The sequence below is a fragment of the Sceloporus occidentalis genome, unplaced genomic scaffold, assembly GCF_023333645.1.
Source record: "Sceloporus occidentalis isolate IW3139 unplaced genomic scaffold, rSceOcc1.0.p SCAF_2, whole genome shotgun sequence".
In the NCBI taxonomy this organism is placed as follows: Eukaryota; Metazoa; Chordata; class Lepidosauria; order Squamata; family Phrynosomatidae; genus Sceloporus; species Sceloporus occidentalis.
Window position 1 is genome coordinate 128032060 of NW_028316982.1, and position 14438 is coordinate 128046497.

The window sequence follows — 14438 nt, forward strand, 5'->3', positions numbered from 1 at the left end:
CTTTGACTGACTTTTTAATCAATCTTTCCTCTTCCTAAAATTCTTTTGAAATATCCATACCGGAGGCTTTGATTTCTTCTCTGTAAGGACATTTGAGGCACATGTACCCAAAGGCATGTATAGCATGTACACCTATTCAAGTGCAAGTGGCTAGTTCAAACCCAAGAAAAAAAGCACAGAATGGGAAATCAGGAGTGATTCTTTCTCTTCAATTTCTGTAACATCTGAAGCCAGTTTCAAAGGCACTGAAACATCTGTTGTTGGTTTGTTTGAACATAAGCAAGTTCAGAATACCCATAGAGGATTGCTTTTTTGACAAGAGTTCCACATAAAAATGTGCCTATGTGTGAAGAATACATCATTCATTATGAAATATTCATTTCAGAGGACCACACCAAATCTGAAATAACATACTTAATTCAGTTCTTAGTTGCCACAGTGGAAAAATAAATTGAGCAGAGGTGCAATTAGAAGAATGAGAGAGAGATTACCCACTTGCATTGGTAATGCATTAGTTTTTAAAATGTATTTAGCAGAACCAGGATAAGCAATACTTTAGGCCGATGTATTTTTTTAGTTTGCTCCCCTTGGCAGCCTTAGAAATATTATCATACAGTGTACATTTAGATCAAATGCATCTGTGGTAGAACTTGCATATTCCAGACCTTTTCAAATAGCTAAAAAATAAGAAATCTACAAATGTACAAGAATTAAAATAGCCACATTCTTAAAGTGCCTCTCAATCAGTTAGGCTGCATATAACAGTATGATTAAGGTCCAAAACACACTGCAGAAATAATCCAGTTTGAGACCACTTTAACTGCTCTGGCTCAATGCTAGGCAATTCTGGGAACTGTAGTTTTGTGAAACATTTGTCCTTCTCTGTCAGAGCGCTCTGGTGCTACAATAAACTACAATACCCAGGATTCCCTAGCATTGAGCCAGGGCAATTAAAGCAGTCTCAAAATGGATGATTTCTGCAGTGTGTTTTGTACTTAAATCTCCAGAAATAATTTAGTGCAGTGGTAAACAGAAACAATAAATTAAAAGGCACAAGCAGTTCTTTTCTTTCACTTTTCCCCTAACACTTTATAATAATATTCTGTGTTATGCAGTTTAATGAAATCACCAAAAACAGCTATAAAATATTATACCAATTTCTGTACACTATACACCTCTGTCCCACATATTCTCACAATACACATTTTAGCTTCAGGAGAAATGTATAGCATAGAACTTTTTTTAAACAAAAATACATTCCACATCCCCACACACTCCGTTCCAAAAGGTACATTCTGTTAACCAAATTAAATCTATATTACTGATCAATTTGTTATTGCTGGGACACAGTTTGATACTGCCACTGTTAGATATAGCACTGTCTGAGGCAGGAAGAATACCAGCACAAAAGGCAATAACTAGTTCAAGAGAGATGTTTTGACTCTTGTGATGTGTTATCATCACTTTATTGAGTTATGATCTTATTATATGCGTGGAGGCTCGAATGGGTCCCCTTTCTCTGGGATAAAGATAGGCCTGTCAGTGGACCTTTTCTTCTATAAAAGAAGCTGTGATTCATGAGGGAGAAGCTAGCTCTTGGTGGGCACATGGATGAGGGGCTCCTTTTCCAAACTGGTTTACATGAGGAATACTGAGGACCTAAATAAGCTTCCTCTTGGACCTGGCCTTGGTTTTACTCCTTTGTGGAGTGGGGTGGTGGTGGAAGCAGATTACAGACTGCTTCCACTTTCCATGTGCATGAGTGGAGACCCTATTTTTTCTCTTATGATGCTGAATTTGAGAATCATCAACCCATGGATAGTGGCCGCACTGCCATCAAAAGCTGTAATCCTATATGGAAGTTACATCTTTGTAAGTTGACTTATGTATAGGGGAATTAGAATTGGTCAGTTTCCTAATGTTCGTATCTAGTAGAGGGATGCTATTACACTACTTCATAGCATAACCGCCAAAGTAGCCATTGCACAATGGAACCATTGCCCAAGGTGACTGGTGTATGTTATCCACCACTGTACATCTGTCCTTATGCACATAAAGCCCCAATGCAAATTGGGCACTCTTGCCTTTGTCCTGATATGCATCTTTGCAACTCACTAACAAGGTTTTGTAGGGCCTCTACTTAGCTAAGAATACATAAATGTTACATTAAGTAAAGGTGATGTAGGATTCCAGGAGAAGCTCTGAAGCACTGTTGACATTACTGCTTAATGAAAGGGTCTCTCCCTCATTTACTTGAATTTGTCTGCCGCCTCATCTCTGACACTTTATCTTGCTTATAATTGTGTGTATGTGAATGCACACACACACGCGCACATGCTTAGACAAAATGTTAAATGAGATTTCTCTTCAAAGGGGGATTTTTTTAAAAAAAAAATCCATCCAAACTAAGTGCAGTCAGAAATGTTCTTAGCATTTCTGAATTATATCAAGATACACTTCATGATCATGGTATCTCCCCTGACAGGTAAGAAAATACTTCATGCAGAGTAGCTATTTCTTGAAATTAGTTATAGAATTAGTTAGGTATTTCAAGCTATAAAAAGCTGTAACCTTAGTTATTTTTGTGGCAGGTACAGTACAGACACATGTCCAATCTGTGTTGCATTGCTGTTTGCACTGTGTGCAACTCACAAGGTACAAGTCACAAATCTGGCATCATTAAAGCAGTAGTTACTCTTTGTGGCAAGCTGTCTACATTTATCCACTAGCAACTGATTAAGGTAATATCTTTGCTTTCCCTGATACCTTCAGACAAACTTGCAGCCTCAGTTATCCATGTTTTTGCATATTGCTTTTTTTTTTTGAAGCATTTAGATTTGGTGCACATGTTGCCATAGAAACAGATGCTTCTATTTTGCCACTGTGAAATCAGTCAGCAAAAGCTAGCACTTGAATAAAGTAAGTACAATAAACAAAATTATACATGAAGATAAAAATAAATCAGAAGGAATTCTACTTCATATGGAGATGTGTGGCACAGGAATTCAGGTTATAAATATACATCAGCGCAGATAGTATCTCAGTAATTTACATATGTTACAATGGGCTCAGGGTTCATATATGCTGGTTTAAGGAGAAAATGAGGGAAAAGAAACAAGTCATAGTAATCAGATGCACCGTGATTCTTAAGACCGTTGGCAGAACGAGGTACATCCCAAAAGTGCAATATTGGAGCCTACTTGGCAGTGCCATGTGTTTGAATGCATGCAAACACTTCCTCTTCATGCATTATAGCAAGCAGGTTTTTCACATTTTTCCAGTTATTATTAACCAATATGACATGAATGCATACTTGTCCACAAACTATTGAGAAATGCATTCAAGTAAAACTTCTGCATTTAGCTGTATCATGAAATATCACTCCTTTTAAAAAGTATTTCAGGGATGGGGCAACTGTACACAAGACAAGCAGTACTGTTATGTATTTAAAGTTTCTGTGCTTAGTAGGTAGCCTGGGTAAGACTGGGAGAGGGAGAGAAAAGTGTGTCAGTCCTGACCTCCTCAGCCACTGAACAAATGTATGCGTCAAGGACAGCCAGCCCAGCAGTACCTCCAGCATTAGCACCATCATTCTACAAGCATGTCAGAAAGGAAGGACCCTTTTGTTTGTACAAGCAACATGTACAAAGCAAATCAACAAATATGTTTATGAAATAAAAATAAAATAATCTGCAAATAAACAATGACAAAAGCTCCCACAAAACACTGGCAAAGGAGATTTTGGGGAGGAACAAACTTAATTTGGGGCTTTTTTATTCTTCACGCAGCTGCAGGCAATAGCGGTGGTAGCGAAGCTGAAAAAACATTTGCTCTAGAAAAGAATGTGTCATCCCAGGCAGAGAGTAGTGTTCAACAACACCTACATGCTTGAATCCTAAAGACTCGTACAATTTGTGGGCTGCCACCTTCACAGCTGTGGTTCCTAGGACAACAGATGAATAGTTATTGACCATTGCAAACTCCAACACTTTGCGACCAAGAGCTTTGGCAATTCCTTTTCCACGGTATTTGGAGTCAACAGACATGCGGCGCAGCTCCACAGTGTTGTCATCTTCATTGCCTCTTGCAGCTACAATGCCCACCACATTGCCATTTAGCACTGCAACCCAGAAGCAGGAACCTGCAGGCACAAATGAATATAGGAAAATAAATTAATACATTGTCCTTCTTCAAATACTCTATATCGTAGGGTTATTTAATGTCTCACTTTTTTAAAAAAAATGCTTGTCCATGCAATACTGAGGTAAATAAAAGGTAAGTGTGGGAACATTTATGCAAACTAATGCAATTCCTCTTTGAAACCAAGGGAACTTCCTAGCACTCTCATTCCAAAGACACTGCACAACTATTCTCAGTAGCCCTCTTTAATATATTTTTGAGGTTAGAAAAAAGATGGATTAAGTGATGGGCCAATATAGGTTACAAGTACTGTGGATGACATCATCATGAACTAGGGCTACCAAGCCAGGATCACCCCAGATATCAGGGTCAAAGGTTCACTATACAGTATGTGATACATTAAATATCAGCCACAGTTTCTCAGAACATATATTCAAATAAGAAACACTTGTTGCAACTACACTGCAGAATTAATGCAGTTTGATACTGTTTTAATTGTCATAGCTCAATGATATGGAATTCTGGGAACTGCAATGAGATATTTAGCCTTCTCTGTCAGAGAGCTGTGATGCACAACAAACTACAAATCAAACTGCATTAATTCTGCAGTATGGCAGCCTCCTAAATCTAGCAAATAAGAAAAAAATTATATTTGCAAGTTACCAGTAGGTTTTCCAAGCTCTGTGGAGAACAGGGAAAAAAACCCACTTTTCTCAGCTCTATTTTAACATCTTTGCAAGCACTGCTTTTAAGAACACATGGGAATTGTAGCCCAATCAAAGGAAGCTATCAGAAGCTCTCTATGTCATTATATAATGCTAAGAATCTGCTCCAGTGGACGAGAAAAACTATATTAGGTTTAGTGAGTTTTGGCACTTGAGAAATGAGGAATTTATGAACACTTTTGCTTAATCTGCCTTGCTACTCCAGTCCCAACATTTTTCTATCAAGGCCTCGTGAACTTTTCTCTCATGTAAAGCTTGATCTGGTAGGCCAGCAGTAATTTTATGTTTCTCATGTTTCCCATCTTCAGTTAAAAAGAACTTTAAAAGAAGCCTGTATTATTTCATCTAAGATGTCCAGCTATGTCCACCACCCTCAGTCACCAGCCAGATCTGTGGAGTACAAAGGATAGAAACATGGATTCCTTTGGGGTTGTACCACTGGATGACAAAGCGGGGCCCTATAGCTTATCATTGAGATAACTCTTCCCTTTTAACCATGGATTCTATTTGTCACAAGTAGGGCCTGTAACAAAATGTTAGAGTGTGAAATGACCTCTGTTCAGGATTCCAGAATTTCCTTCTCCTCCCTTCAGATTTTCTTTGTTTCCTCTTAACAGTCAGTCACCATGCCATGGTCACTTCAGTCTTCATTAGATTGTTTCTCTATGGATACTCTCCCTCCAGTTCTCCCCCCTAAAGATTCTTCTACATCTGCAAACCTCTGAGCTGTCATTCATTACAGTTTTGTAAACATACGGGCTTTTGTTTTCTCACTCCCTTTAAATTTTTATTTAGAAGCCAAGAAATTTGCCACCTTTTCGGACCAGGTGTGAGTATCTTCAGATGGTTCATTTGCAAATTAACTAACAAGGCACTTTGAATGGCTTTAGTATCTTAATATTAAGCTGAGCAGTTTAACAGATGTGCAATTTATTCTATCTCTCAGCATGGGTGCTGTTGCAATTCAAACTTTTAACACATACGAAACAAACAATTCAATCTTTTAACACATACGAAACAAAACAAAAAACAAATTCTAAGTGGGACTAGCAAGACTCAGGTTTTGCAAGTTTCATTGGTGATGCTCCACTTGCACCAAATAGGATAAATATAGGAGGTTGTTAAGTAATCATCCACAATATATTGTATAAACTGGCTCCTCACTATAACTGGGGACAGGGATGCTCCTTGTCTTCAATCATATGCACTTCAGGATTAATCTTTCTTGGAAAGTTTTCACATTATTGCCATGTGAGTTTTTTCTGACATACTTTGTCTTTTTGCTTAGCTTCCTGCACTGCTGATCAAATTGTCCGAACAACAGCTCGCAGAAAATGTAAAGCAAATTATTTTCTTTCTCTTTCATTGTCAATGCTAACCCAAACAGATATGTCAATGCATGTTTCTTGAAGCAAATATTTGAAAATCAAGACTTTGTTAGTAGGTTCCAGGGAGACCCTCCTTACTAATTTTAACATTAAATGTAAGTGCCAAAATCCAATTTAATTGCATTAAATATAATTGCTGACAGACCTTTGCATAGCAAGACATGACAAAATTGACATGATTATGTATGTAAACTAATTCCTACAATAACTGAAAAGTAGAGAACTTGACATGACAGGTGGCTTTTCCACAGACTGAATTAATTTCCTTTGTAAGGTATTAATGTGTGAATGTTAATATGATTTCAAAACACAAGCCTCACAAAGGACTACTGCCGCAAAAGAATATCTGGAGGAAAAGAAAGAAAAAGAGGAGTTAGAGCTGAACTGCAGACCTGGGAGAGACAAGCTGACACCGCAAATTCCAAAATCCTAAACTGACAGAGCCCATACCAGATCCACCTATAAGGGAAAACTGAAAATATCATGGCAGCTAAATCCATATTGATAAGTTTGTTTTCATGTCATAATATATAGCTGGATGGAAGTTCAAAAATGATATCAATGAGCAGATGGAATACTTATCATAATAAGCAGTGATATCACTGAAAGAAACTTGTCTCATTGCAATGGGTGAACCACTTTTACTAGATTTTACTGTTTGGACCAAACTTGGACCAAACCTTTTTTCAGAGGCAAAGCTGTTGTTAGTTTAGATATCCTAGAATCATAGGATCATAGAGTTGGAATGGGCCTCATGGGCCATTGAGTCCAACAGCCTGTGCAGTGCAGGATTTCCAGGTAAAGCATCACCAGCAAGTAACCATCCAGCATCTTTCTGAAAGCATCCAGAGAAGGAGACCCCACCAACTCTCTAGGCAATTGGTACCATTTCTAAACATCTCTTACTGTCAAAAAGTTATTTCTAATGTTCACTCAAAACCTACCCTTTTGTAAATTAAAACCATCAGACCTAGCCTTCTCCTCTGGTTTTTTTTTTATATTTGACAATGTTACAACAATAATCTACATAATTTAAACATTTTTCATATATTTATCTCCTTTGATTGTTTTCTTCTATATCTACTAAATCATGTTTATACATTGTCATTCTTTTCTTGAGTTAAACACCCCCCACCCCTTTTTTCTATCTATCCTTCAATGTAGTTTGGAGCTTTATTAAGCAGTGCCTATTTGTACTCCCTTTATCACCATATTTTTTTCCTTTTATTGTATATCATGATTTGTCCTTATGTACCATTTTGTTTCTATAATGATAGTACTTCTGTGGTTATTACATACCTTAATTACACCTTATTTTTATAAATCTTTGTGATTTCCTTAATTACACTCCTAATCCATATACTCCAGGGTTAATTTGTTATTTATTATCATTGTCAATTTATCCAATTGGGCCATGTTTACACACTTTGTTAACCAATGTTATATTGTTGGGGTCCCGGTATCCTTCTATTTTTGAGCAAAACTTAATCTAGCAGCTGTGAATGCATATAACAGAAACTTCAAGTGCATTCTCTCCTGTTTCTCTTCAATGATATTTAACAGAAAACTTTCAGGTTTTAATTTGATCTGACACTGGAGAATTTTTTGTAATGTTGAGTGCATGGACAGGCCCACCATATATGATATAATGATCCTATATTAGTTGTACATTTCCAACATTTGCCTTCTTTATTGCCCTACATTTTTGCCACTTTGTTCAGGGAGTAATGCCATCGCTGCAACATTTTATAGAAGTTTTCTTTAATATCCATATTATCTATAAATTTCAGGTCCTGTCCCCATGCTTTTCCCCAGTTCTTTATAGGAATTGGTCTTCCAATATTTTGGGACCACTTAATACACGATTCTTTAATCGTTTTCCCTTCTGTTTCCCTTTTTAATAACACTTTGTATAGTTTTGCTATTATGGATTTAGTGGAATACAGGATGATTTGATCTAGTTCATTTTCAGTCTTTGCAATGCCACATAGTTTTGTGTCTATACGTAACCTTTCTTTTACTTGTCTGTATGTAAACCAATGTATAACATATCCCGTCTCATTCAGTTGTTCTATTGATCTTAAATGCAGCTTCCCATCTATCCATTCAATCAAATCTCGGTATTTACACATTTATGCGCGAACGTTTCTTGTCCATATTTCCATGCTTCCTGCAGCGATAACCATATTGGTAATAAATTATAAAATTTCGTCTTGACTTTCTTCCAAACCGTGAACAATGGTCTCCTTATGGCAGGGTCTAAAAACTCTTTGTGTACATCAGTCCGATTATAACATAAATAGCCGTGCCAACCATATCTTTGATTGAATCCTTCTACCTTTAGTGTATCTATGTCTTTAAGCGTAATCCAATTCCATATCCATTCCAAAGCACAAGCATAATAATAAATCTTCAAATCTGGAATGCCTAAGCGGCCTTTTTCTTTTATGTCTTTCATCACGATTTTTTTGATCCTGGGTTTTTTCTTTAACCAGATCTATTTGAATATTTCAGATTCCCATATTTTAAAAGGTTTGCCATTGTTTATAATAGGTACATTTTGAAACAGAAACATGAATTGCGGTAATATACTCATTTTGACTGTCGCTATTGTGCCAAAGAATGAAAGGTTTAGCTTTGACCATCTGTCCAAATCAGTTTTGACTTTATCATATAATTCTGAATTCTTTGTTGATAACGTTATTCCCAAATATTTAATTTTTTATTAATTTGCAGGCCTGACAGTTCCTGAAATGTATTTTTTTCTTCTTTGGACATGTTCATGGTTAATGTTTGGGTTTTATTGATCTTAAATCCGGCAAATTTCCCATATTCATTAATTCTTTCCAATAATCTTTTTACATTTTTGGTCGGGTTTTCCAATATTATTGCTAAGTCGTCCACATGTGCTTTAACTGTCATCATTTCTAATTTGTTCTAACAATATTCCCGGTGTCAAAATAAAAATTAGTGGGGATAATGGGCATCCTTGTCGTGTTCCTTTGTGGATATTACATACATTTGTTTTTTCTCCGTTCGCTATTATTTGTGCAGTTTGTTTCTTATATATTGTGTTGATCCATTTAATAAATTTTTCCCCCATGTCCATTCCTTTTAGTACTGCATTTATGAATTCCCAGTTCAACAGGTCTAATGCTTTTTCTGTGTCAAAAAATATGAAAGCTGATTTTTTTAGTTGGATTTTTTTCATAATATTCAATCAAATTTACCATAATTCTTATATTTTGTTTCAATTGCCTTTTAGGAAGAAAACCAGATTGATCTTTATTTATACATTCTTGCAAAAAAAAAAATTCAATCTAGAAGCCAATATTGCTGTGAATAATTTGTAGTCCAGATTCAATAAGAAAATGGGTCTGTAATTTTGTGGAAGCCAAATGTCTTTGTCAGATTTAGGAATGAGTGTGATATATGCATTTGTCCATGTGTCAGGTATTCCGTTTTTTGTTATGTCATTAAAGAGTTTATACAAAGGAAGACAGATTTTGTCTTGAAAAATTTTGTAGTATATAGCTGTATATCCGTCGGGCCCAGGTGCTTTCCCCGCTTTCAAGTCTTTTATCACCTCCATTAATTCCATCATCGTAATATTAGCGTTAAGAACCTTTCTATATTCTTCTTGAATTTTAGAAAATCCATAGATCGAAGGAAGTTATAGTACCACTCTATTCTGCTTTGATCAGACCTCACATGGAATACTGCATCCAGTTCTGGACACCACAATTGAAAAAGGAAGTTGACAAGCTGGATGGTGTCCAGAGGAAGGTGACTAAAATGGTGAAAGCATGCCCTATGAGGAGACATTTAGGGAGCTGGGTATGTTCAGCCTGAAAAAGAGAAGATTAATAGTAGTATGAAGCCATGTTTAAATATTTGAAGGAATGTCCTACTGAAGATGGAACAAGTTTGTTTTCTGCAGCTCCAAAGAATAAGACCCAAAGCAATGGATTCAAACAACAGGAAAAGAGATTCCACCTAAACACTAGAAAGAACTTCCTGACAGTAAGAGCAACAGTGGAATACTCTCTCTTGGAGTGTAGTGGAGAAGGTGGCTTTTGAACAGAGGCTGAGTGGCTTTGATAGTGCTTAGATAGTGTATTCTTGCATGGCAGGGCACTGGACTGGATGGCCTTTGTGGTCTCTTCTAACTCCAATGATTTTATGATTCTGTGATACTAGCCCTACATGAGACCTTTCATCAATGGGACATGAGGGCATGTTTTAGGGTCTTCCTGATTTCCTTGGGGAAATTAGGGGACATTTTGAGCCAAAAACATTTTTGGGGGGAATTTTTTGGCAAAATTTCATTTTGAACCCTGGGGAGCCTGTGAAGCCTCCCAACATATTGAAACATCCTCTACACCCCCTGGAGCTTATTTGAGGGCATTTCCAAACACACAAAAAAATCAAAAATTTGAAAAAAGTTTTTATGGGGAAAAAGTTGATTATTTGCAACACTATTTTTACCCTTGAGGGATATTGGGGGGGGGGGGGGGCACAAAAACAGCCCTGGGAGGTCACATGTAGCCCACTGGCCACACTTTTCTAATCCATGATTTAAGTTTATTCGTATTACTATTTTTGTTTACACTGTAATTATAGACAGCGATGACCTATAACTTTTCAGTCTATTCAGCCTGACCATATCTATTTTTGCAGAGAGATATGCAAAAAGCATTTTTAGTATTTTTTTCACCTAGGGAAGATAGTGTCCACCAGCCCATACCAGTAAAACTTGCAATTGAAGCTGTTTAAAGACCAGCTACTAATTCACGTAATCAGCAGGAAGATCACAAAAAGTAAACTGAGTCAAAGGCCTCTCTGAATTCATGTGAGATAAGATTCTTATATGATGTCATCCTGTACCTGGACTCTAATACTAATTTAGTACTGCACACATACTATATATATATGACAATTTGAAACACCTCTCAATAAATCACAGGTGCCAAAAGAAACAAAGCCTATGAAGATCTCACAGTTTGATAAATAATTTTAGTATTAGATAATCAAAAAGAATGATTAAATTTCAAACCCAGGCATGCAGTTTGGGAAGTAATGTGTGAGGGATGTTTTGTTTTTTTCCTCCTCATTCTATTATATATCTTGTATTTTTTCTTCTTTTTTTCTTCTCTTTCCCCCTTCTTCCTTTGTGTCTCATGTATGTGCTATCTCTATGTTATGTTTGAATAGTTTAATTGTATATGTGTACTTTATACATCTTTTTAAAATTCAATAAAAATCATTAAAAAAAATAATTCAAAAGGAATCTGAGAAGCATAAGACGAGAACAAGCCACACGTGATCTTGTGGCTCAGAGTATTATGTTCAAATTTAGATGAGATTATAAACAATTAATTGCAACAGTGTTGCAGACAAAAGCTACCATATTTTAATTAACAATAAAAAACAATTGTACTCCCCAATATCATTGCCAGCAAATTAAATTTCTCAATTAAAATTTTTGAAGGGTTAAATTTAATTTGTTGTTTTATTCCTAAAACTTTCTAAGCTAAAAACAAAACAAAACATGTCATACTTACAATGGTGACTGAAGCAAATGTACACAGTTACTATTATGCTATTGCAAAATTGGTTATAAAAAAAAAGAATTCTAGACTTTGAAGGCCAGACGGAATTTGCTGCCTTTCCTAGACACATAGTGGTAAATAACCAAATTTCGGTTTCATCCAATACTTCTTATCTATATCATGTTACAATACCCAAATTTAGGAGAGCTCTATCTTTATTTAATGCTCTCCTAACAGCAGTGCCAGAAGGGAGATATAAAAAAATACCTTATGAAACTCGGCTTTGTCCTTGTGACGATGGCGTTATTGAAACTACAGCGCATGTTCTATTGTACTGTCAATTCTACAAGGACAGTCACCACCAGCTGATTACTCCTCTTCTAAACAAACACCCTGGACATACTGAAACTTTCTATTTACGTTATCTTCTGGGCAATCAAAAACCAAGTGATGTTCACAATGTAGCAAAATTTTGTTACATTGTATGTAAAACAGGCTCCCAATTGGTTGGTGAAAACTGATATGTGTATAACATGACCTTGAATTTGTATCTGAAATTGTTTTTAACAATTATTAAAAATTGTATTTTGCAATTATTATTTTATTAAATTATTTTGTATACTGGTCAACGACCGAATAAATCTTACTACTACTATTGCAATTACAATGAGAAAGAGAGAGGAGATACCCCAGAAGTATTTTTAAGCTGAGAGGGTTTAAAAGCTGGCAAGCAGGTCATTAGTAATTTTGTCAACTTGAATGTGTGTTTTTATAAAACAGCAAAAATACCGAATACCAAATGATAACAATAAGAATAGTAACAACTGAAGCCAATGTGTCTACCATGAAGACATTGACAAAATAACAAAATCTTACAAAAATTAAAGCATAAAATTAATACATCAAGCAAAGGGGAAAAGATGTAAGACTCTATTATGCATATGCAAATATGGCTATAAAGTCTCCCAACACACCCTCAGAGACTCAGTGTGGCATAGAGGTTTGAGTGTTGGGTTAGGACTCTGGGAGACCAGAGTTTGAATTCCTGCTCAGACAGGGAAACCCATGTCATGATAACCTTGGGGCAGTCACATTCTCTCAGCTGCAGATGAAAGCAATGGCAAACCCCCTCTGATTCTGAACAAATCTTGCCAAAAAATCCTCATGATAGATATACCTTAAGGCTGCCATAAGAAATTATTTGAAGGTGTACAACATACCCCTCTTCCAGCACATTTTGTTAAAGAGCAAAAGCTGTGGAGATTGTACAGAACAGGACTCTGAAAAGAAAACACAAATCACTTACATCTACCAAGCCTAGGATGTAAAAAAATTCTCTGGAGTTAGGGATGAATAACGAGCTGGGCCATATTTTCTGAAGATATGTCGTTATTTAGGGCTGGAAAACAAAAAACAAAAGAGGAAAAGCACTGAGGGAACCTCTCTTTTTGGGATCTCTTTTGATGGAAGTAAATGAAAATTCACTCTCACCAGCTGTAGCATGATGCATATTGGGGGCAAACTTCACCTATCAGCTTCACATGTTGGTATCTGAACTGGCAATGTCTACATCTTGAGGGAGAGAGAGGAAGGCTAGCTCCACCAGGGCCAGCCTGAAGAAAGAGACTCCTCCCTCCATAACGGTCATCTTCCGGCCTATGAAGGAGTTGACCAGGCAGGACTAGCTCCATCAGGGCAAGCCTGAAGAAAAAGAGCCCTCCCTCCAGTCCATCTGCCTTGGTCCAGGCCTCAGAGGGAGAGAAGAATGCTGGGCCTGATTCCTTTCCCCACCACCATTCCCTTCTCCTTTTGTGTTGTGTCTTTTAGATTGTAAGTCTGAGGGCAGGGAACTGTCTATTATCCCCTCTGTTGTAAGCCGCCCGGATTCCCAGTGATTGGGCGGCATAGAAATAAATCCTATATTATTATTATTATTATTATTATTATTATTATTATTATTATTATTATTCTCAGGATCAGTGAAAATAGATCAATTAAAATACTGGAAAGGGTGCAGCTGTTTTTTTAAAAAAGGAAAATTCCATGTTGAACATCATTAAGAAAGGAATTAGATCTGTGTTGTTATGAACACTCTTACAAGACTCTTACTAGAAATTCTCTCTGTATGTTCAGTATAACATCATATCAAGTGTGAATAAGATAGATATATTCCTAGCTTTCTTAATAATTCTTTCCCTGTTTGATTGAGTTTTCCGATTCTCAATCTCACTTACATATGAATCTTGGTGGTCCACTTTTGTCTGATCATTTCAGGGAGGTGGGGGCTCAGTTCGCCCCACTCCAGTTCAAGAATCCATGGAGAAAGAATGTAACACCAGAAAGTGAAAAGGCACAGAAAAAGAGTGAGACAAATGTGCGAGAATGAGGTACAAGTCAGGATGGCTTTCCCTCTAGACAAACAGCATTCTAGAGAAAAGGCTTTTCCCTCAAGTTTTCTGGAAATAATATAAGATAAACTGAACTTCTAGTAATCTTTGTTTGTAATCTGAAATGCCAGTAAATGAAATAATCTTCACAGGGTTTGTTTCTTTGTTTATGATGAAACCCATCTGCTAAGACATAGAGAAAGCAGGGAACAGATGTGATGGAATATTTATTTCATATGCTGATGG

General features: G+C 36.5%; 1 protein-coding gene across 1 annotated transcript in view; it reads right to left on the reverse strand.

The window, feature by feature from the left end:
* Nucleotides 1-261: 261 nt before the first annotated feature.
* Nucleotides 262-14438, reverse strand: part of ASPNAT (aspartate N-acetyltransferase) — an 81468-nt gene continuing 67291 nt past the window's right edge. Inside the window, exon 3 of the mRNA XM_089510928.1 lies at nucleotides 262-4141. Within this exon, the coding sequence (XP_089367054.1) occupies nucleotides 3774-4141 (368 nt within the window). The 3' untranslated portion in view covers nucleotides 262-3773. The remainder of the gene's footprint in view (nucleotides 4142-14438) is intronic.